This window comes from Engystomops pustulosus, chromosome 2 (genome assembly GCF_040894005.1).
Source record: "Engystomops pustulosus chromosome 2, aEngPut4.maternal, whole genome shotgun sequence".
NCBI lineage: Eukaryota > Metazoa > Chordata > Amphibia > Anura > Leptodactylidae > Engystomops > Engystomops pustulosus.
This window is the reverse complement of record NC_092412.1, coordinates 35,551,488-35,576,021: the sequence shown is the minus strand read 5'-3', so window position 1 is coordinate 35,576,021 and position 24,534 is coordinate 35,551,488. Positions and strand designations below refer to the sequence as shown.

The window sequence follows — 24,534 nt, the reverse complement described above, 5'->3', positions numbered from 1 at the left end:
TCAGAGGAGAATGGGCAGACTGGTTCGAGCTGATAGAAAGGCAACAGTGACTCAAATCGCCACCCGTTACAACCAAGGTAGGCAGAAGAGCATCTCTGAACGCACAGTACGTCGAACTTTGAGGCAGATGGGCTACAGCAGCAGAAGACCACACCGGGTGCCACTCCTTTCAGCTAAGAACAGGAAACTGAGGCTACAATTTGCACAAGCTCATCGAAATTGGACAGTAGAAGATTGGAAAAACGTTGCCTGGTCTGATGAGTCTCGATTTCTGCTGCGACATTCGGATGGTAGGGTCAGAATTTGGCGTCAACAACATGAAAGCATGGATCCATCCTGCCTTGTATCAACGGTTCAGGCTGGTGGTGGTGGTGTCATGGTGTGGGGAATATTTTCTTGGCACTCTTTGGGCCCCTTGGTACCAATTGAGCATTGTTGCAACGCCACAGCCTACCTGAGTATTGTTGCTGACCATGTCCATCCCCTTATGAGCACAATGTACCCTGTAACATCTGATGGCTACTTTCAGCAGGATAATGCGCCATGTCATAAAGCTGGAATCATCTCAGACTGGTTTCTTGAACATGACAATGAGGTCACTGTACTCAAATGGCCTCCACAGTCACCAGATCTCAATCCAATAGAGCATCTTTGGGATGTGGTGGAACGGGAGATTCGCATCATGGATGTGCAGCCGACAAATCTGCGGCAACTGTGTGATGCCATCATGTCAATATGGAGCAAAATCTCTGAGGAGCTTCCAGCACCTTGTTGAATCTATGCCACGAAGAATTGAGGCAGTTCTCAAGGCAAAAGGGGGTCCAACCCGTTACTAGCATGGTGTACCTAATAAAGTGGCCATGTGATTGGCTGATTAGAAATTAAGTGTTAACGAGCAGTTGGACAGGTGTACCTAATAAAGTGGCCGGTGAGTGTATATTGTTATGTCACTAGGTCATGTGAGGGAGTGATTGGGGCTGATGTTTTATGGCATAATACAATGATTTCTCAGGATGACATGTTCTCCATTACCGGGTGTACACTGATACCTGTTCTATCCTCGTCTATCACGATCGGCGGCACACCTTGACTAAGTAAAAAACGTGATCTTATGACTCAGTCCCGTGTCGTCCTGTAGTGATCAGCTGTGTATTATGTGTTGTTATTGCATAAGAATAGTTGTGTAATATCAATTAATTCTAGATTTGGTTTGTTTTGATTCCGAAGTTACATCCATTCTGCAAACATTGATGTTCAACAATCTGTGATTGTCAAAGGTTATTTATTCAGAGCAGGTCAGTAGTCCTGTGACCCAATAACTTAGCCATGACTAAGTTCAGAGTTCTGCTCTGAATAGAAGACCGTCAACTGCACAGAACTACTCCGCTGTCTACAACAGCCAACCTGGCCGCTCATTTTACGAGCTGGATAAATTTCCTTGTGGCCAACTTGCTCTTGGTCTAGCCAATCCGTTTTTTCATAGCAACCCACCTACGTTCTTCCAGTAGATCAAATTTTCTTATGCGGCTACTGGGGCATGGGGTAGCCGCATCTGAGGTAACACGGGGCGGCTACTCCATGCCCCAGTAGCCTCCTTTCTCCTACCGAAAATCTTCGGCGCGCAGCTACGAGGAGCTGCGCTCCCTCGTCCGACGAATCTGCTGTCTGCGCATGCGCAGAACAGCAGGCCCGCGTCTGCGCAGTCACTGCTCTGGATCGGCACGGGCCTGCTGTTGTGCGCACACGCAGACAGCAGATTCGTCGGGCAAGGGCGCGCAGCCCCAAGGCTTTCGGTAGGAGGAGAAAAGAGGCTACTGGGACGTGGAGTAGCTACCCCGTGCAACCTCAGATGCGGCTACTCCACGCCCCTGTAGCCGCATAAGAAAATTTGAATATAGGGATACTAAAACTTTTCAAAAAAGTGTGGGGATGTGAGGATTAGCCCTTAAAAGGGCTATCCTCACGTCCTATTGATCCACCGATCACCCGATCTACCTTTATAGGTAGATTCGTGGTGGTAGGTTCCCTTTAATCCATTAAGCTGCTCATGTCCCCCCCACCACCCAGTCACTCATTTCTTTATTTGTGCATATCCCCAGCAGGGCCATTCTTTTCAAAATCCTGCATGAGTTCCTATTAGAAATGTAAATTCCCTCACCTACTACATGATCTTATAATGGTCACTTTAGCTAGGCCTGATGGTCCTCACACAAGATGGCCACAAAGTCCACTAACCTTCCTCTAGCTGCTCACCCATTCCACCAACCTACTCATCGTCCCCCCAACAGTCACCCATTTCATTATTGGTCCACAATCCTCAGCTGCATCGATCCTGCCCTGGTAACTTACTTTATTTTTTTCACCAAAAAGAATAAGAGTCCCACTTGTTGGTCCTTTGTGGTAAAATAGAAGCTTAAAATACTCCATGGAGGTAGAACCTGGAGGTGGTGAGAAGTTGTTGCTATGTGGAGTATTTCTCTACCGCCCACAGCTGGAGCATTGAAGGCCTCACATAAAGACAGGTTATGGGGTGTTTCTTTTATTTTTGGCTGATGTTTGCAGAGACAATGGATGCATTCAGTCGGAACACTTGAAGACACCTGGAGCTGTGACAGCACAAACATTTCTAGTCTTGGGAAGCTTTGCTTAGATACACAGCATATGGCAATAAATGAGACATAACTATGAGGACATAGATGAAAAGTGCCGCTATACTGCTGGCAATGTGCAAGTGCAGACTCAATCATGTCATACATTTTATGCTCGGGGCCCGGGGCCAACAAGGGAACTTGGAGAGTTGCCAGGCTTGCAGGCTGTACAGGGCTTGGATGAGATAACACTGATGTATTGTGTGGTCCTATATACACAGGACTCATTTATAATGTATTAATCCGTAGACATCTTCCAGATCACTGTTTCCTGTCAGTGAATAGGACAATACTCCATGATATAAACACAGCAGCGGCACACATCTCTGTCCTGCCAGGCAGTATACCCAAGGCTACAGGCCACCATGTATCTCACATCATACTATCCAGTGTTAGTTGTTATGCAAATTAGCATGTAAGTGCACCAAGGGCGGGGCAATTCCTTATTTCTATGCCTCCTTTCTACAGAAGATCAGAAAGGAAATCATTCTTATGAGATTGCCTTGTACAGAGTCTTAAAGACCATGCATGCTCTGCTAAGGATTCTGGGTAAGGAATTTGCAAATATTTTCCAGGGTGGGAAATAAGAAAACTATACCTTCAGTCAGTGGCGTAACTAGAAGCTGATGGGCCCCAGTACAAAGTCTGTGCCAGCCCCCCCCCCCCCCCCCCCCGACTATAATGTATGGTTTATAGTAACAGTCTCCTCATATGGGAACGGTGACACCTTATGGGCCCCCTAAGGGTGGTGTCACATGTGGCGTTTTGAACCCGTTTTTAAGCATGCGTTTTTTAGTCCATTTTTAATTGGGAAAACCGGACAAAAACAAATCCATTTTAAAAAACACATGGGTTTTTTTTAACTGACTGAAAATGCATGACTAAAACAGGTTCAAAGCGCCACCTGTGACACCACCCTGAGGGGGCCCATAAGGGGTCACTTTCCCATATGAGAACGCCACATGTGACACCACTCTTAGCCTTTTGGGCCTGGTTGCTACCGCGCCCTCTCACACCCCATCCCCCCACCTTAGCCCCTGCCTCCAGTGTTACCTTAAATCAAGCAGCTCCCTCTACATTAATCCACCGTTCTATAGAGGAGGGCATTCATTGTGTATGGGGTGGTACAGAGTAATAAAGAAATATGAAGCCGGGTGCACCAGCAGGTGCAGAAGTTTGTACGCATGAAATAGAACATACTCTATAGTAATAGATCGCTGGAAAACAAGGTTTCCTACACAATGCTGGTTTTATTTTATGGGGTGCAGGTAGGGAGATGTATAGGGGGAATGGCGCTGTGCAGCATATCTGGAAACACAGGGCAGGTCACCTTCATACCGTTATTTAATAACCATCACACGCTGAAATAAACTAATTAATTAAATAACTAGTTAATTAAATCTCTGTTCACCAAATGCAGAATTAATTAATTAACGTCAGCGTCCGGGAGTCAGCCAAGTAGAAATAACGCTATTTGTCAAGGTTTTAGGATATAGTGTCCTGAAATCTGTGTTAGTTATTAAAGATTGCTGCAAATGGCAGATGAGATTGAGAAATACTAATTAGAGGAACATTCTACATCTTCCGTCACATTACACTGTGATAATAAGGGATGTCATTTCTAGGCACAACGCCGAATCTTTCATCCATACAAAGTAAAAGCTTGATATACAGTTTTATTGATCATTTGAATGGTTTATGATTAATTTTTCAGCATTTAAAGGGGTTTATAGAAATCTGGAAAAGCTGTATTGCCCCTTGGATCCTCCTCCTAGAACTTCTGGTCAGAAAACAGGCCGAAACTGGGAGTACTGGAGCTATGCGGGAACTGGGAATCGGAGTGGGGTTTGTGTTTCGAAAAAGCCTCAAGGGATTTTTCTTAAATTTAATGTTCCTTGTGGAATTAACAGTGATGAGACTAAGCTGCAATACCAAGTACAGCCACTGTAGAATGCATGTCAGTGTGCTTCACACTTCTCACTTGCAGAATCTTGGAAATTTTGATTTCAATTCAGATGCATTTCATGAGGACAATCTGCACAGTGGGGGTCATTTACTAAGGGCCCGATTCGCGGTTTCCCGACGTGTTACCCGAATATTTCCGATTTGCGCCGATTTTCCCTGTATTGCCCCGGGATTTTGGCGCACGCGATCGGATTGTGGCGCATCGACGCCGGCATGCACGCAACGGAAATCGGGGGGCGTGGCCGAGCGAAAACCCGACGGATTCGGAAAAATTGCCGCATTTAAAACAATAAAAGTGTCGCTTGGGACGCGCTTACCTGCACTTGGTCCGGCCAGGTGCGTTCAGATGCTTTTCAGCGCAGCAGCGCCACCTGGTGGACGTCGGAGGAACTACCTTGATGAATCCCGGCCGGACCCGAATCCAACGCAGAGAACGCGCCGCTGGATCGCAAACGGACCGGGTAAGTAAATCTGCCCCATTATATGGTTTTTGGTGCAAATCTTCCCATACACATATATCTAAAAATGGTGCAAGGGCACCACTTACACTTACCTCCTCTGGTGCTCCCATTCTCTGGTCATTCTCTGTTTGTTTACAGAGGTCGGCGCTCCCATCCTGACCACTGTACTTGTTATACATTAAAACTGATGTGGGACAGGCGCACAGCAGTGGTCGGGACGGGAGTTCCAGCCTCTGTAAGCAAACAGAGGCCTGGCAGTGATTGGCAGGACTGGGGAGAACGGGAGTGTCAGAGGTGATGAGCATAAGATTTTTATTGCTTTTATAGCCAACAATTACATTTTTTAAAAGTCTGGAAAACCCGTTTAAGTTATAAATTAAAATATCTCCCCATATTAAGTGCTTATGTCAGAAAGCAGATACATTTATTAGCTCGATGCCACCCACTGACAAGAGATGTCACCTGGTGCAGCCTCTATTCCACAGTGTAGTTTCTCTACAACAACTACCCTGCTCATCGCTGGAACAAGACAGGGTCTGTGGCTGTCATAGACAACCAGAGATCCTAGGGAGAAGAAGAGGTTTATTACTGCTTCTGCCTTCACCTTTCCTCCCTGCATAACACAGAAGTAGCGCCATGCAGTGAATACAGGAGCCGACACTAAAGAAACGGCGGTTACATGATCGCTTGGTCTGCAGAGGTTACTCATAGCTGCCGGGTCTGATTACACCCCAGTACAGCTCTGATCTGACACCAACCTCCACAGGTTGTTTCCCCTGTAACTGGAGCTCTGAGGGTGCATTCACACATGGCGTTTTGGATGCGTCAAGACGTTTTTAAATGTTACAATGTGTTTGGCTACCCCGGAAGCGTTTTTCTTCATTGCTGTAACTGTAAGCAGATATGAAAATGTTTAAACAGCCGCTTACGCTTACAGTAATGAAGAAAAAACGCTTCCAGAGTAGCCAAACGCATTGTAACATTTAAAAAGGCATGCATTCTCATGCATGCATCCAAAACGCCACGTGTGAATGCACCCACATACCGCCTTGATTCCATTTAGAGGTGCAATAAAAGCACATGGGGGCGTGCACTGTGATTCTAAACGGAATCAAAGCAGAACGTGTAACCACACACTAACAGAAGCCCCAGTTACAGGTGAATACTGGAAAGAAAAGTGAAAATATCCCCCAAAAGACTTGTATAACCTCACTGGGGACATATACATATATATATATATACATATATATATATATATATACACATACATAGATATATATATATAGTACACATTAAATAATTTCCAATAAAATAATAAAAAATCCCTGCTACATCGCCATTTTCACCCCTTGTCCCCGAGACCTGGCATATTATATATCTAAATTACCATCACACAAAAGGGAATTATTTCAAAATGGTCATTCTGAGTTAATGTAGACATTTAAAACATTTTTTTTCTATACATCACAAAAATAAGCATTTTTTTTTCACCTTTTGTCACATTTGTAACCCCCCAAAAAAATCTACAAAGGAAAAAATCCTTTAACATTTGGTAACTTCTGACTAGCCTTATGTGTCACGACCCCCCCCCCCCCCATCAAAAAAGAACTTAAATTACCACAAACCAAAATTTGCCCAAAATGTCCGGTCATTAAAGCCTTATCAGGCTTCGTCATTAAGGGGTTAACAAACCAAAGCCACATTACTTTTCAATAATATTGTCAATGTATTTTTTTGTTGTTGTTCCTTTACATGAAGTTAGAACAATTTGAAGGAATTTGAAGGAGTCTCTACGTCTTATTAGAATACTGTTCTGGGGTTGCACATGATGAGGGCAGACAGAACACAGCACAAAGTATAAGATAACACAGAGCACCGGCACTGCATCCATGTGATTCAAACACAGTAACGCGTCACGTGATCCGAGGGCGACGACTCCTCAGCGACATCTACAGGCCACACAGCGCAAGCGCAGCCTCAGCGACGTGGCCTGTGCATGGATGTCGTCACTTCCGGGAAAGGTCTGTTGCTATAACGACGAGACGCTCGGGGGTTACTTATGGATCCTTATAGCTGAGCTCAGAGACAGATCTTAAAGGGGAAGTTTAGAGAATAAGAGTGCAGGAAAACCTATAAATATATTTACTGAGGAGGATATGAGGGACATGTAAGCCCTGTAATATAAGTCAGTAGCAGATGATATATAATATATATGTGCGCTGTATGTTATATAGAGGTCCAGCTTCCCACTTATGGATCAGAATTGGGATTCAGAAGAGTCATCGGCACAGTCCAGGTAGGTAGAACCTCAGGCGGCAATATGCAGTGCTCTCAGTGTGTATATATATATATATTACTATAGAATAATCCTATAGATTATATGGGTGTAGAATAGGGCTGCAGCAGATCTCATACATGCAGGTGGCGCCACTGAGCCACAAGCCTGTACACATTGGGGCTCATTTACTAAGGGTCCGAACGGCACACTTTCATCGGGTTTCACGAATATTTCAGTTTTGCGCCGAATTGCCACGGGAATTTGGCGCATTTGATCGGATTGTGGTGCATCGGCACCAGCTTGCATTCAACAGAAATCGTGGGGCGTGCTGTCGGACAACCCAACGGATTCGGATAAACCGCAGAATTTAAAAATGGAATTGTGTCGCAGGATCAGGCACTCACATGTACTGGGAAGAAGGTGAACTCCTGCGGATCTCAGCGCGGAAGCAACACCTGCAAGAAATTGGACGCACGATCTTTGTGAATCGCGGCAGACCCGAATCCTCGTCGGACAACACACCGCGGGATCGTGACTGGCCCGGGTAAGTAAATGTGCCCCAATGGGTTTTGTGACAATTTCAGTGATCTGTGTAATAAACTATATAGATTTGGAGACCACCAGAGACACTGATCACTGACACCCACCATGGACATACAGGGGGAGATTCATCATACGCTGGCGCCCCATCCCCCCGCCGGATGAATCATGAGGCTTAGACCTCAAGATTTATCTTCCTGCTATGCTGCGCTGGCGGAAAAATCTATGCTAGGTCCGACCTGGTGTAGTTTTGCGTAAAAAACAGTATATTTTCTGGCTGAAGAAGCCTGAATGCTCGCAGTTTATCGAAAGTGCCCTAGTGCAGGACAGTAACATCCAGTGCTGGCGCATGATGCCGGCAGCTGCACCCCTTACACACCCACATGGTGTGGAGGTGGCGTAGTCACATAATTAATTGCAATTTCTTGCAGTGTACAAGAATTTGCGATTATCTTGGTGCCTCTATACCAGGAAACTGGCATAGAAGCACTGACAATTCTCCACCACAGTCCGTATACACGTATGAATTATCAGTAGCCAATAATTGATGGAGTGGCAGGTCAAGCACGTGTCCTGCTGCTCAATTCTATAGTACGGAAGTGTGGGAAATTGCTGAGCACAGCGCTTACGTATATCTGACATTACCATTTACAGTCTATGAGAGTGCTAGAAATTCCAGAGCGGTGTGGTATGCAATTTCAGGCAGTCCCATAGTATTGAGTGGAGCAGAGGGACACTTGCTAGACCTGGTGCTCCATCAATTAGTGTTATTGGAGGGGTCCCAGCGTTCTACCCTCACCAATCAGATTATTGTGCTGTGGATATCAGATAACAATCAATTGGTATAACTCATCTCACATCTCTCCAATGCCAAACTGCTGGTAGACTCCCTTTAAACATTTAGTGCATTGTGCATGTCTGTGCAACAAATTGGGGTATGCTTTACTTATGCCAGTTCTCTGTGATAGGGGCACTACAACAATTCTCCCAAAATATTTCTGTTTTCTTCACAAGAACATAGAGAAACATTGATGAAACATGCCCCCTGTAACGTCTTGGCACATGCCCCCTGTAACGTCTTGGCACATGCCCCCTGTAACGTCTTGGCACATGCCCCCTGTAACGTCTTGGCACATGCCCCCTGTAATGTCTTGGCACTCTATGTAACTCAGTCAACTTTTGCAGAGACAAAGAAATAGCGATGGAAGATGCGAGTGATCCGGTGACAGGTTATTCAGATGTTTACAACAAGGAACAAGACAAAGCAGCACGGGTGATCCAGAAGGCCTTCCGTAGGCTACTGGTAGGTGTCTGCTGCAGGGGTGCGCAACTCTACTATTCACCAAAAAAAATCATGTTAAAAAAATCTCTGGATGCCAAGGAGTATTCACATGATTGAAAACTGATGTCACTGATTGGCCGATTATCGCTGACAGGGACAATATCTATAACACTCATAACTGATTGCTTTATTGATTACATTATGGAACTCTTCTTGTCACTAGGAGGTACTTGACTTTAGAAGATTGAGGACTTCAATCGCTTTATTCATTCTCTCTTCAGGACATGAATGTTTTCAAATATTTTAAAAATCTCATCAGCTTCAGATGCCAAGGAGACCCAAGACTTCTGCTGAAGTGCATCAACCCCGCAGAGGTGAGGAAGTCCACAGATCTACAATGTAATGTTAAAAGAAATCTACCATTTGTTTTTATGCATTGTGAACCAAACATACCTTGACAATGCTGAAGCAACACTGATGCAGAAACATATCTTGTTTAATCCCTGAACTGAGTGGTTTTGCGCAAAAAACATTATAATTATAAATTTCAGGTCCTTGGGAAAGCTGGATGCATACTGGCTGCCGTGTTACACAGAGCTCCCTGAACTGTCCAGACAGGACTAATCAACCTGAACTGGATGATTTAGAACAGCAGCTGGGGGATTGACTACTTCTGCCTGTCAGGGACAACACAGTGATTGCATCATTCTCTGGAGCAGTGCATTATTAGGGTAAGAGGAGAGCGCCGGGGCAGCCACAGGATCGACAGACCCTCATTATCATAATTTTATAATTGTTTTTTCAGCAGAACCACTCAGTTCAGGGATTAAACAAGATATGTTTCTGCATCAGTGTAGTTACAGCATTCTCAAGTTATGTTTGCTTCATAATGCATAAAAGCAAATGATTGATTTCCTTTAAGATCTTAAAGTGAACCTGACACAAGGAATGTGATATTTAGCTGGTGACAGGTTTCAATAGTCTATGCAATGCTGATTTTATTAATGCCTTTGTCAGCATTCCGAATCATTGCAGTACTTTATATAAATTTAATTCACATTACCTGGCTCCCTGCCAGCAGCGTGTGGTGAGTCCTGGAGAATGGCAGCTGCAGACAGTGTGTGCCTGTGTCTCTTCATGCATTCTTCCCCTTCTCCTCACTCATCCAGCTCCCTTCCCTGCCTGCTCAATGCACATGACAGAGAGGTGAGAGAGGAGACTGAGAGACAGGCCCACACAGACAGCAGATGCCCCCCATCCCTTCCTTGGGACTCGCCACACGCTGCTGGCAGGGAGCCAAGTAATGTGAAATAAGTAATGTGAAATAAAGGTTTATAATCTATAGAATTGATTCCGAAAGATGACAAAGGCTTTTTTAATATCAGCAAAGCTATTGTCAATCGCTTGAGATACTGCACACAACCTGTGGACAGAGGTGGTGCTATTTAAAAAAGAAAAAGTAAAAAAATAAAAAGGTGCAGCCATGTTTTTTTTCTAATTGATAGGATCTTAGCGCATGTCAAATACGTAATTCCATAAGTCACTGGAGCTGCGATTACACCACACAGCGGATAAGGATACGACAGGGGCAGCGTCTCTGTACTTCTCCTCTTATTACAGTTTATGTAGGATTCTGGCACAGAGATTTATGGCTGTCATCCATAATGATAGGCTGCTACCCCGGTAATAAGGCCTTGTGGCGGCTGCATTCAGGGCAGTATATCATATCATGTAGTAACTGCCGAGGTGAAGCACATTACACATCTTATTAGGGGATCGCATACATAGCAGTTCTCTGATGTAACGTTATCATTACAGACGTTCCCTATAATTTCAGAGTCCCTACAACTGCAAAGTGTTCCACTATAATATAGAAGATTAGTGAACATGTCATTGTTTCTTCCTTTCCAGGCAGCACTTATAGATGCAGCCGCTGGTGTACATGTCCGCTTCAGACTAGGAGGGGTAACTATAATCTTGATTTGACATTCTCAGTATTGGCCGTGTACTCTATTAAGCTTATATACATGAAATGTATAAACTGTATGCAGTGAGCTCCCTCTAGTGGTGGATGAGGGAGATTGAATGCTGTCATTTAATGAATATGGTTAAGGTGCCAGTTCCAGCATTGCTCCAGTACTTCTGTTTTCAGGTCTCCATACACCATAAATTTCAGGGGGTCACAAGAACCGCCAGATCCAAAGAGTAGCCTTCTCCTTGGAACGGGAACGTCACTTCTGGTTTCCAGGGGACCTTACTTCCCATTGCCTGTGGAGGCCAATTATTGGATGAAGTGGATGCCGCAACCCTGTAGAACTTCCGGTCAGGTGCAGGGGTGATATATGAACCGGGAGCCATAGGTGTTCTTTTTCCTTCTTACCCTGGACCCAGAAAACTCTTTAACGCAATGTTTTTGCAGACTCTGAAGATGTGCATTTGAAAAATTAAATGGTTTTCTGAAAAAATGTGAAAAGCATAATTCAAACAAAATATTGGACCCAATTTTATGGTATAAATCATCTCCTATAACTGAGCTGTGTATGTAGAGCACAGGCTCCAGCCTATCGCTATGTGGTGGATAAGGGGAAACACCAGGGCCGTCTCTTAAAAGTGTTTCAGCTTCGGGATGGGGCTCCCAGCAGTGCGGAGCTTGCTCAGGAATGGCAGCAGCAGGTGTGAGGCATCTGCACACACTGTGAGACTGCGGAGACTCTTGGAGCAAGGCCTGGTGTCAAGGAGGGCAGCAAAGAAGCCACTTCTCTCCAGAAAAAACATCAGGGACAGACTGATATTCTGCAGGAGGTGCAGGGAGTGGACTGCTAAGGACTGGGGTACAGTCATTTTCTCTGATGAATCCCCTTTCCGATTGTTTGGAACATCTGGAAAACAGCTTGTTCAGAGAAGACAAGACAAGGTGAGTGATACCACCAGTCTTGTCTCATGTCACCTGTAAAGCATCCTGCAGCCATTCATGTGTGGGGCGGCTTCTCAGCCAAGGGCATCGGCTCTCTCACAGTCTTGCCTAAAAACACATCCATGAATAAAGAATGGTACCAGAATGTCCTCCAAGAGCAACTTCTCCCAACCGTCCAGGAGCAGTTTGGTGATAACAATGCCTTTCCCAGCATGATGGAGCACCTTGCCATAAAGCAAAGGTGATAACTAAATGGCTCAGGGAACAAAACATAGAGATTTTGGGTCCATGGCCTGGAAATTCCCCAGATCTTAATCCCATTGAGAACTTGTGGTCAATCATCAAGAAACGGGTGGACAAACAAAAACCAACAAATTCTGAAAAAATGCAAGAAGTGTGCAAGAATGGACGGCTATCAGTCAGGATTTGGTCCAGAAGTTGTTTGAGAGAATTGCAGAGGTCCTGAAGAAGGGTCAACACTGCAAATACTGACTTGCTGCAGTAACTCCTTCTCACTGACAATAAAAGCTTTTGTTACTCATAATATGATTGCACTGTATTTCTGTATGTGATAAAATCATCTGACAAACCAGAGGGCAACAGATCATGGGAAAATATAATATTTGTGTCATTCTCAAAACTTATGGCCATGTTTAGTATTGTACATGTTTTAGTCTATCCTCTATAAAGTAGTTTCAAAGCTGCAGACTAGTTTCTATGATGTCTCCCATACACTGCACATAGAGAAGAATATATCAATCAATCTCCTAAGCATACATAGGACATAGCAGAGCAACACTGACTGTACTGAATAAAGCACTTGGGGTAGGATAAAAAACTTACAATACCTCCCTCTCCCTTTTTCTCTCTCAATCGTGCCCCTCTGTGTCAACACATGATAGGGGTAAAATGAGCCGTGCACCTGTGTGACATTACATGACCAGGGATATAACAAGCCGTGCACCTGTGTGACATCACATGACCAGTAATATAACAAGCCGTGCACTTGTGTGACATCACATGACCAGGGATATAACGAGCCATGCACCTGTGTGACCTCCCATGACCAGTAATATAACAAGCCGTGCACCTGTGTGACATTACATGACCAGGAATATAACACGCCGTGCACCTGTGTGACATTACATGACCAGGAATATAACACGCCGTGCACCTGTGTGACATTACATGACCAGGGATATAACGAGCCATGCACCTGTGTGACCTCCCATGACCAGTAATATAACAAGCCGTGCACCTGTGTGACATTACATGACCAGCTACCAGTTTTTATCCACAGGAATTAAACAAACCAAAAGTAGTAGAATTTCCTATATACTTTCCCTAACTTTTCATTGCACAAACAATATCAATTACCTGCTGAAAGTGGACAACCTCTTTAAGTCTTGTTGTAGCCTAGCAGATTCAGGAAAGGAATGTCAATGTAGGAGAGAAGGAGGAGAAGAGGAGTCAGATAAGTGGAGATAGAAGAAATATTACAAGTGCTATTCATTTATAAAAAGTTTGTTATAAAGTTATTGACTGGGTGTCAGGAGGATTTCTGGTGCCATATAGAACATCTTCTCATATTTGACATGTAGTAAGTTATGTGTAAAGCCCAGATAAATGCAGGCTTCCTGTGAGACCCCTTATCTCCTGTGTGTTTATCAGCTGGCGGACCCCCTTGTCTGCTAGTGGTGGTCACTTATCACAGCCGCTATAGGCCTCCTCTGTATGTGGTCAGGGTTTCTCAGCTTCTCTTATCACTTTCCTAACTATAAAAAAAAGCCCTTATCTTTACCAAAAACAAAACTTATAGCAAAACCGAATGAAAACTTAATTAACCCCTTATGTGGATGAAACATGTTCAGCAGCGGCTGAACTATAAGCTCTTGGGGAACATTTATCATACGCTAGAGAGGTAATTAAAAGGGTTGTCCACCTTCGACAAATAATGGATAATGTCTATATAATAAAAAGTTATACAATTTTCCAACATTTTTTTCTATTTTTTATCAATTCCTCTTGGTTTTCTAGATCTCTGCTTCCTGTGATTCTTTTTTTTTTTTTTTTTTTTTAATTAACTGTATTTTATTATTTTTATACACAAAAGGTACAAACTTTCATGAGATACACAACTTTTACCGGGTTTTTGGTCATAAAACTCCGGATTTGTAACAATCAACAGTTACAATAAATGTATTACAGATATTTAAACTAAGAGAAACTGTTTGCTTCCAAACATGTTAAAATATACACAGATTTTTCTTGGACATAATAATCGTATCAAGACGCTAAACAACGTAGACACAGGACACACACAACCAGGGGGAGTGGGGAATGGGGAGAGGAATGACTTCCTGTGATTCTATAGGAAGATTCTTTTTTTTTCCTGTAGAAAAACACCAGTCATGTGATGTCACACAGGTGCACAGCCCCTTATATCCCTTTTCGTGTAATGTCACACAGGTGCATGGCTCGTTATATATCCCAGGTCATGTGATGTCACACAGGTTTATGGCTCGTTATATCCCTGGTCGTGTGATGTCACACAGGTGCACTGCTCGTTATATCCCCGGTCGTGTGACGTCACATAGGTGCAAGGTTCGTTATATCCCTGGTCATGTGATGTCACACAGGTGTACAGCTCGTAATATCCCTGGTCATGTGATGTCACACAGATGCATGCCTTGTTATATCCCTGGTCATGCAATGTCACGGGTGCACGGCTTGTTATATCCCTGGTCATGTCATGTCACACCTCTGCACAGCTCGTTATATCCCTGATCATGTGATGTCACACAGGTGCACGGCTCGTTATATCCCTGATCATGTGATGTCACACAGATGCATGCCTTGTTATATCCCTGGTCATGTGATGTCACACAGGTGCACAGCTCGTTATATCCCTGGTCATGTGATGTCACACCTCTGCACAGCTCGTTATATCCCTGATCATGTGATGTCACACAGGTGCACGGCTTGTTATATCCCTGGTTATGTGATGTCACACCTCTGCACGGCTTGTTATATTCCTGATCATGTGATGTCACACAGGTGCACGGCTTGTTATATTCCTGATCATGTGATGTCACACAGGTGCACGGCTTGTTATATCCCTGGTTATGTGATGTCACACAGGTGCACGGCTTGTTATATCCCTGGTCATGTGATGTCACCCCGGTGCACGGCTCGTTAAAACACTCAGCTCTGATTACTCTGTGATATAACGAGCCGTGCACCTGTTGTTATTATTATAATTATTACCCGCACTGTTTGTGTGGAGCAGTGACGTAGCTGTAGGGGGTGCAGGGTGTATCAGTCACTATTGGGTGATGAGGAGGCCTAGAGGTTGCTCTATGGTGATGGCGATGGCCTTTCTGTGGGCACCCGGGCCATCGCCCCAGCACACAAGACAGGACTGAAAGAATCTTCCCCCAGTTCTAAGCAACTTAAAAGATTCTGCTTTCAGTCATATTTTGATACTTACTTCGCTACTTGGGACTGTAGGAAGAGGGAGAATGAATAGATTGGGGCCGAATTATCTTTGGAAGACCTCCTGCTGGCCCCACAATTCTCTGTGTACAGAGGGACACTGGAAAGAAGCTAAAATGATGAACATTTACCATCTTTCTACTGTGTTGCTGTCCTCAGGAGGAAAATATGAAGTTGTTGAACAGCAATAAGTTACTGCTTTAATGTTTGGTTGGCACCTCGCTACAAATAAGGGGGATTTTGGGTTCAGTTTGGACACTCGGCCGCTAAAAGGTTCGCCATCACTGCTCTATGGTATAAGACGGTACCAGTATTAAAAACATTCCAGCTCCTGGTCTATAACAGCGCCCCCAGGCTGCCATGTGTCAGGTATAATACTGCTGTATACATCTGATATTTCATTACGTATTATATGTTACATATTTTCGCGCTGTCATAGCTGTCACCAAGCCCAAGGTGTGGAGAGATAGAACATAGCACAAATAGCGATGTCATATCTTATAGATATACCAGGCACGATTACCTCTATAGGAGGCACATATATAACTCCACACGACAAGTACCGATAAGTCACATATCATTCCCATGATCACACAGACAGATTGATCTGCATAATAATTCAATGTTTTCTTCTATCCGCAGACAAAATTTCCACCCAACATTTATTACAAGTTGTTTACTCACCGGCCGATTGTGGATATGTGCGCCAATAGCCCCAAGGACTACACCAAGCCGTCCGCCAAACAACTGCTGCCAAGACAAATCCACAATCGTGCCGCCATCCCCCAGCAAGATGGCAGCGGCTGGTACACCAGGGTGGAGAACAACGGCTGGAGGCTCCTGACACTCAGGGTCAGTGACACATTACGTGGACAGCCACAGATGTACGGGAGGGGTGTGGCATCAGCTTATACCCCTGCACCTATGCAGAATAAAACTTGTTCTCAAGCTTTAGCGCGCATTCACGCCTTGCAGTAACGCATGTGTTTTCAAACGCATCAGGACAGCTGAGGAGATTTGCCTGATGACATTGCTCTTAACATTGTGTTAACAAACGCATACATGAACACAATGTTAACGCAAGCATAAACACGTTTGTTAGCTAAAAGTTAACGCACATGTTAACGTTGTGTTTTGCATGCGGTTTGTAAACAGCTATGCAATCCGGCTATGCATCAGCATAAATTTGGTAGGGTTTTACACCCCATTACAATCAGGCAGCCTTCACGTTGGCACTATGCAGGGGAGGTTATGTTCACTGTATATTGGCAGTGCCAGGGAACTGCAGTCCGGCTCACTTTCACATGATGGTACGCTGTGGCCTTCTGCTCCCTGAACATCCAAACAGGAAGAATTCAGGTCATGGAGCGGGAGAACTGCAATGTGCTGCAATGAGCTAGAGGCGCCAGGGGCCATCTTGCTCCATTACCGATATCCGTCTCCTGATAACAGCGAGATCTTTACATGCCCTAGTGTGGTACAGTACAAGCCAGACATTGCCTGCCCCTGCTTTTAGGTTACGGTGGCACACCGAGACCAAAGCGGGTCCGATGACTATCAACATTTCCAAGGCGGCCTCCAACGCTAACGATTCAGGAGATGCGGCAGTCGTACGAAAAGTTTCCCGTTTTTGTTTTGCTTAGACAAGCCCCCCCAGGAATGATAAAGAGAACCTCTCCGATCCTGTGCATATTAGTACTGCCCTTAGTACAGGGGGTCCCTGGGTTACGTATAAGGTGGGTTATTTAGTTTTGTACTTAAATTGAATTTGTATGCAAATCGGAACAGGTTTATTTTATAATTTTAGCTCCAGAAAAAAAATGTTTTTGTCCCAGTGACAATTGGATTTTCAAAATTTTGTGCCGTCATGGAAACAAGGATTATCAATAAAACTTCATTGCAGACACATTACATGAGCATTGCAGTGTGGGACTAAAGTAATGTATCCAAAGACTTCACCAGAGGTCACAGGGAGCAGAGGGGTCTGTCTGTAACTAGGGATCGCCTGTAAGTGGGGTGTCTTTAAGTAGGGGAGCGCCTGTATATTAATTCTGGAGCGGTTTTCCTTATTACTCTGCATTGTTATTGTTTCTGTTTTACTTGTAATAGACATCTAATATGAGGAGGAGGGGGATGCAGCTGCAGGTATAAGACCGTTTATCTGAGTGGGAATCTCATTTCTTCACTCTTCTTCTGATGATGGTAATCAGGCGATAACTTTTTGAGGCTAGCTACATATATTTCAGTATATTTGATGGTGAGCTTTCGAGAATACTAGTTCTCCTCATCAGACAGGATGTTAGGCCTAGGATCATGTCTGACGAGAAGAATTAGTATTCTCAAAGCTCACCATCAAATATACTCAATAAGTCTCAAAAAAAGGTATTGCCCGATTTCTTAACTCTTCTTCTGCTGGTATGGGTAACAAGGGTACAAGACTAGGAAGAGCCCCATCCCCTCCGCAGATATGGAGGGAGGTGCATATACCAGAATAATTCTAACCACCCTTCTGAGATATGTGGGATCCTATGTCCTGGGGATGTACGGGCCCATGTGTGTCACCACCACCCACGTCTCCACGCTGTCACTGACCCTCCTCTGTCTCCTCAGCTCCTGGGAGGTTTAGATGAAGTGACTGCGGCGGATAATAAGAAGAGGTCAGCGTTCAGCCACAGCAGACTGCAGAGGAGACAGGAGGTTATACAGAAGCAGAAGCAGCGCAAAATAGACTGGATGCGCAAGATGTGAGTAGAAAACGGTCATATAGGCCTCCTCTAAAGATATGGGGTCCTAGGTATAAGGATGAGGGGTCAGCCCCATTACAGACCATGATGTTTGTCAGTACAAGTGTGCTCACTGTAATGTCACCCTCCATGTGGCCACTTACACATCTGGGTATAATGGGGCATAAGCCAGAGGCAAATCTGCGGCCCTGCCCCTCGTATCCGTACAGCACAGGACCTGGTGCCACGATCCTTTTTGTTCTGTATAAACTAAATTCTACTTTAGAATAATTAGTCGTAAAGTTTTATGATCTTCTCCCACAAGTCTGATGACTGCGCTGTGCAGAAGCTTCATGTCCCATTCACCAGCTCCCCGCCGCCTCTTATGACCTGATTAAGATGTTATATGGCTGAGGGCCAGAATATCACAGGTAGCGAGGAGCACAGTGTGTGCACGGAGCGCCCCCTTCTGGACGTCCACACTACTCACAGCAACACAGGCGTTCCAGCATGATTATACGTATATATATCTCTATGTCTCTCACCTTGTACAATGCAACTATCATGTGTCATAAATCTCACATATTTATCAATTATCTAACTAATTATATCTATCATCTACCTCATATCCAATCTAATCTATCTATCTATATATCCCATATCTATGGCTTATCTATAACTATAACTAACTATGTAATCAGTCTCATTACTATATCTCCATCTATCTCATATCTTATATCATATCTATGTAATATCTTTCTCTATTTCATATATATCTGTGTACCCCATATCTTTGTCATATCCATCTATCTCATATCTCTCCATCTATCAGGTACTATGAAGGAACGCTGCACGCACAGACTACAGAACCAAACACAGCGGTTCTGGTGCAGCGGGCCACAGCGGGAGTCATACAGTCGGTGGAGCGGCAGGGTATAGACGCCGTCCTGGACTGGGAGGTGGATGAACTCCTGAACTGGACCAATGCCCTGAACTATGATGAGTAAGTACAGAGATGTCCTATGCCAGGTCCACATACTACACAGGGAAGATGCTGATGTCAGGAGACTATGACCAGACATAGGAACACGATCTGTGCTCGGATTACTAGATATAGTCACAAATTCTTTGTTCTCGTCCTTGGCTGAGGAAAAGGAGCTTCTGGCCCATCCATTGTCACCCAAGTTCCTTCTAGCAGTGGCGACGAGTGGTCAAATAAGTCAGTACAGTTCCCAACTAATAGTTGATGATGGATGCAGAACAACCTAGCAGATACATTACTGAAAACCATTATTTCCCTTTAAAGGGGGTCGTCCAGGAAGAGAAAAACCTGTCTGATTTCTTCCTGAAACAGCGTGACCCCATCCATAGGATGTGTGTGGTACTGCAGCTCAGCCTTATTGATGTGATTAGGGTTAAACAAGCAATACCATACCGATACCAAATAGTTTTTCTAAACCAATCTAAAGTATATTTTTCAGCGGCTATACAATGTACAGTGCTGTGAAGCATCGGTAGAGCTTCTGATCAATGGGGGTCCAGGTGTGTGACCCCCCCACTAACTCGACACTGATCACATAAGTCAAGCATGGGACCATTTACTCCTAAGTCAGTGTGGATGCGGTATATCTGACTACCCCTTTGAGAACCAGGACAGTCCATTTCAGGTGGTGAATATTAGAAAATCCATAAAACTAGTCCACGCTATATTGCAGATCGGCTGCTTCTATTGGTTTTGTGCTTCTGTGACAATTAACCCAAATGACAATAAATAGCAGATAATGTAGTAAAGTGAGATCTGTGCCTTGTAGAGCGGTACATCCCTGGGACATGCAGACATCTGTGTATTACCTCTCTGTTGGCGTTGCCCCCCTCCTCGTACTGTAGCCCCCTCTATATGATGCTTGCGGTTCACTGTAACAGCTGACAATTAGATGAGGATTACAGTCGATGTGCCAGGAGGAGAGGAGTAATTGCAGTCCTGGGAGCCCGCGACGCATTAATATACAGACTATACTCATAGAAAAGCTTGTGAGCGTAGAAGAAACCCATGAGGACATCTGTATTTACTCCGTACAGATACTACATTACCAGGAAACTAATGATATCAGGGGGCCGCGCTGTATCCTCTAATAGTGCGACTGTTACATCTCACCACATCTACACCCGCTCTTCATCACGAATCATAGTCCACAGCGCCTCCCCCGCACAACACATCGTCTGATACTAGTAGTATATGATTAGCTAGGCGTACTTTGTACCTCTATTAGTTAGCTTAGGCCGCGTTCACACCTGGCAGTGATATGGCGTTTGATACATGGACAGGGTTGTAACTATAGCCATAGCATGCGCAATGGGGCCCACAGTGTCAGGGGGCCCGGCCACCCAACTTGCCACACTAAGGAATGGAGGATGTGCACCATTATATACATATTATGCTAACATTGTACATAATAATATGTATATGTCACAGTGCACATCTTCCACAGTACACAGCTGATCCAGGAGCGAATGGAGGGGACAGCAGGACAAGGAATCTCTCATCTTTAGCTCTCAACACCTACAAAGCCTGGAGCCCATCATGCTCATTTATATGGATGGTAGATGCCCTTTAAGAGCTGTACCAGAATTTTGGTTGGATACTTACAGAAGTCACTCAGAGCAGAAGGGAGGGGCCGTGGAACAGTGGCTGAAAGACCCTCCCAGAGCACTTGCAGGAGCTATGAAAATGGATTAAAAGTTAATTTTTGTTAATTGTCAGCTACTTGCTATACACACAAAGTTATGGTTACACATCACTCCAGGACCTATAGCAATCACTGCTGTGTATTATGGTCAAAACTGCTGATTGATTCCCTTTACTATATGCCATCGTTCATCTCTATGTAGAGTGATGTGATGCCCGTGTACTCCTCCCTGGCTGACAACAGGCAATAAAGTTATTAAATCTAATTTTGTCTGCTTCCTTTGAAGGTATATAAGCAGCTGGAAGGCGGTAGGAACAAGTAAATCGTCCTGTGCATTCACAGGTAAGAGTGGGGGTTCCCGGTCATACACCATTAACGCAGGGACTGGGGGTCCCCCAATGGATCCACTCCCAGGAGTCCAAATAGATGTATGATGAGGCAGATTTCTTTACCTGTAGCTTCAATATTGGCATCTAAAGTGATACCCTGGTAAAAGTTTACAATTTTCTGCTCATTTTCTCACCACTTTGGAGGTTTTTTTTTTTTTTTTAATAGGTAAATTGTTTAGATTTCACATAAAGGAGGGGGTTCTAGAAAGGACATGTCATGCTCTACCTGAGGGGCTGGTAGGGTAATGGGGTAAAGCCTGATGACAGGTTTCCTTTAAATAACTTTCCCACTAGAGCTTCTTCCTTGTCTCCCCCGGGAGGATGTTCTCTGATAAATCTGCAGTTTTCGGCGCCCGCAGGATATTTTGGCGCTTAGACTGCGGTGAAGCAGTTTTCTACAATGGATGAGATTTGTAACTGGAGTTTGATTAACTCTGGTTCTCCGGGGAATAGGCTCCATTTTTATTCTATTTATAACTGTGCAGAAAGTGAGGCTTATCTGTCTGACTTCTGAGAACGCCGCATACATCCGAGTACTGTAGCTAAGCAACCCGAATAGAGAGGAGGAGATGAGCAACGCTCACAAGAAGACAAGCAGCAGCGCACATCACTCACTGGCATGATGGGGGTGGCAGGGAGGTCGGCCTACCCATTGCCTTCACTTTCTAGTAGACCCCATCACCTATCCTCAGTGCCAAGATCATTTTATAGTTCACTGACTCCTCCCCTGGTCCAACTTTTACAAAAATAGTGGAAAATAAACCTTCTCAGTCTCGCATAGAGAAGTTTCATTTTCCACAACAACAATCTCCTCCCCCTTGTCCATCTTTTACATGACATACAGCACTTCTACTCTATGGTGTCGATTTCTAAATAAGAAAATGTGGGCAGAATATTACCAGGCTAATGCACTAGGTCATCACTAATGTGCCCCGAGTCTACTCCAAGGTGCTTCTAACCAGTCATGTCTGCCCCATCTTCCAGCAGGTTGTAGTTCATACACTGCTTGTGACCCGCATGGTGCTGCACATGGCACAGACTCCTGCCTCTCCAGTGCATAGCAGTGTGCTTGGTAGGAAGTATGTGCAGTCTCTTCATTTTGCCCCCCTCATGTACGGTACGATATGTCCTTTCTAGAATTCCCTCTTTTAGGTAAAGTCTCATCCCTTTACCTATAAAATATCTCCCCCAAAGTCATGTGAAAATGAGCAGAGAAGAGTCATATTTACCGGAGACGAGTCAAGTTTAGAGGCTGCAGAAGAAGTGTCACTTCAGACACCTTTCCATCAGTTCTATAGTACCAGAAACATACTGTTGTTGTCCTGTTATAGAATTAAAGAATCTTTCATTTTTCAGATCCGGCATCAGGATTTTCTGTTCAATAAGCCGGCATCAGGATTTTAACTGTCTGTATCTCCGGTTCTGCAGCTCAAAAGACCAATGAAAGATGAGATTCCTAGCTGTAATAGGACACTGAAAGCATGTTCACAGTCATCCCAAAAACTTGTCTTGTCTCCAACTGCAGCTTCTAAACGTGTCTCTGCTTAGTGACTTTATAGATAAAGGGGTGAGATTTTACATATAAAAGGGAATTCTAGAAAGGACATTTCATTTCCTACCTGAGAGGGGTTAGTAATTTAATGAGGTAAAACCTGATGACAGGTTCCCTTTAAGTGAAGGTGGTCACCCAGACAGGAGTGCAAGTGCTTGCTTAAGAGCTTAAAGGAAACCTGTCACCAGGGACCTCATTCTCACTAAAGACAGATTGTAAAACCCCATTACAGCTGCATTTGCATTACAATATATATGTGTGTTATAACTTACCTTGCACCCTGACAAAATCATCTGTGTAGTCCCAGGGGTTGGGCTTTGGTTTGGATACATTTCAAAAAACAACATGCGACATGTCTGTGCTGCAGACTCCTCAGCTAATGGCCCCTACCTTTGTGCTCCTGTACCACTGATGGCAGCTCACCAGGTTGTGAGATCTGTGAAGGAGCAGGAGGTAGGAGATGTCCATCCAAATCAAAGCCCAACCCCTGGGGCTACACAGAGGATTATGTCAGGGTGAAAAGTATGCTATGACACACAATGATATTACAATGCAAATGCTTAGAGAAAGCAGAAAAGCAGATGTGCACTGCAGCTGTAATGGGCTTTTACAACCTGTCTTTAGTGAAAATGACGTCCCTGGTGACAGGTTCCCTTTAAACTCTCAAATCTTGCAATAAAGACAAGAAAAAAGAAATTAAAATACGAAACTCTGTACAGACGGCCATTATTCTTACTAGGACATAACATAGGACAGTGAATGTAGCATTTGGCAGATACTTATAAGAATATCATGAGTCTTACCTGGGACATTTCACCACAGGGACCAGGTATGTGCGTTCTCCATATGACGTCTATGAGATCTCGAAGCTCTCCTCCCCCGGCTGGTCCCTGACCACCAGCACAGAAGACACACAATAACATCTGGAGCCTGAACCTCACAAAGGAGGGGTATGGAAACCCTTGATGATTTCAGATATTCAGACTATAATGTATCATGTCCTAGAGGTATATTTTTTATTATCAACAAAATGTACAGTACTAAAATATATCTAATGATTCCTTGTTCTAGATGAAGACATAATAAACATTCATCACCATCATCTCCTTCTTGTTCTACAATTGTAAAAGGATGCGGCCGTTTTGTGGCTACAGCTCCCAACTAAAGCCATGCGTCTCCATGGTAACAGACCACCTTTTTATGGTTCGTTTTAAGGAAAACGCATCAACATTTATCCCCTATCCACAAAGTGATTGGGTCACTGGATCCTCCCTCCATCCTCTTTATAAAAAGCAGCAGTCCCCATTTACTGCCATCTAGTCCTATAAAAGTGAATGGATTACTATTCACACTAGGCAATCCAATTCTCGTGTATGGTTGGGGTCATAGCAGGGGGATCATCAATGATCACATACTAATTCCCCGTCCTGTAGATAGGGGAGATATGATGTTATGGGAAAACCTCCTAAATTCTAAAAAAAAAATATATATACAGGTAAGTAATTCCTTAAATGGGTTGTTCACTTTTAACGAATAATTGTTTGTTTGTGTAATGAAAAGTTATATAATATTCCAATGTACTTTTTGTATCAATTCCTCG

The 24,534-nt window shown here is 44.2% G+C and overlaps 1 protein-coding gene across 3 annotated transcripts; it reads left to right on the top strand.

Moving 5' to 3' along the window:
* The first annotated feature begins 7,099 nt into the window (after positions 1–7,099).
* On the top strand, positions 7,100–24,088 carry C2H11orf65 (chromosome 2 C11orf65 homolog). 3 transcript variants are annotated; one of them, XM_072134241.1, is made up of 9 exons: positions 7,100–7,370; positions 9,078–9,195; positions 9,456–9,548; positions 11,086–11,139; positions 16,226–16,435; positions 18,194–18,327; positions 19,139–19,309; positions 21,280–21,335; positions 23,757–24,088. In XM_072134241.1, exons 1-9 carry the CDS (start codon positions 7,327–7,329, stop codon positions 23,852–23,854), a joined length of 978 nt encoding a protein of 325 aa, XP_071990342.1. In that variant the 5' UTR covers positions 7,100–7,326; the 3' UTR covers positions 23,855–24,088. The 3 variants fall into 3 exon arrangements, with proteins under 3 accessions (XP_071990342.1, XP_071990344.1, XP_071990345.1); XM_072134243.1 differs by lacking the exon at positions 23,757–24,088 and adding an exon at positions 22,739–22,879; XM_072134244.1 differs by lacking the exon at positions 7,100–7,370 and having other exon boundaries at positions 9,110–9,195; positions 9,398–9,548.
* The last annotated feature ends 446 nt before the right edge of the window (positions 24,089–24,534 follow it).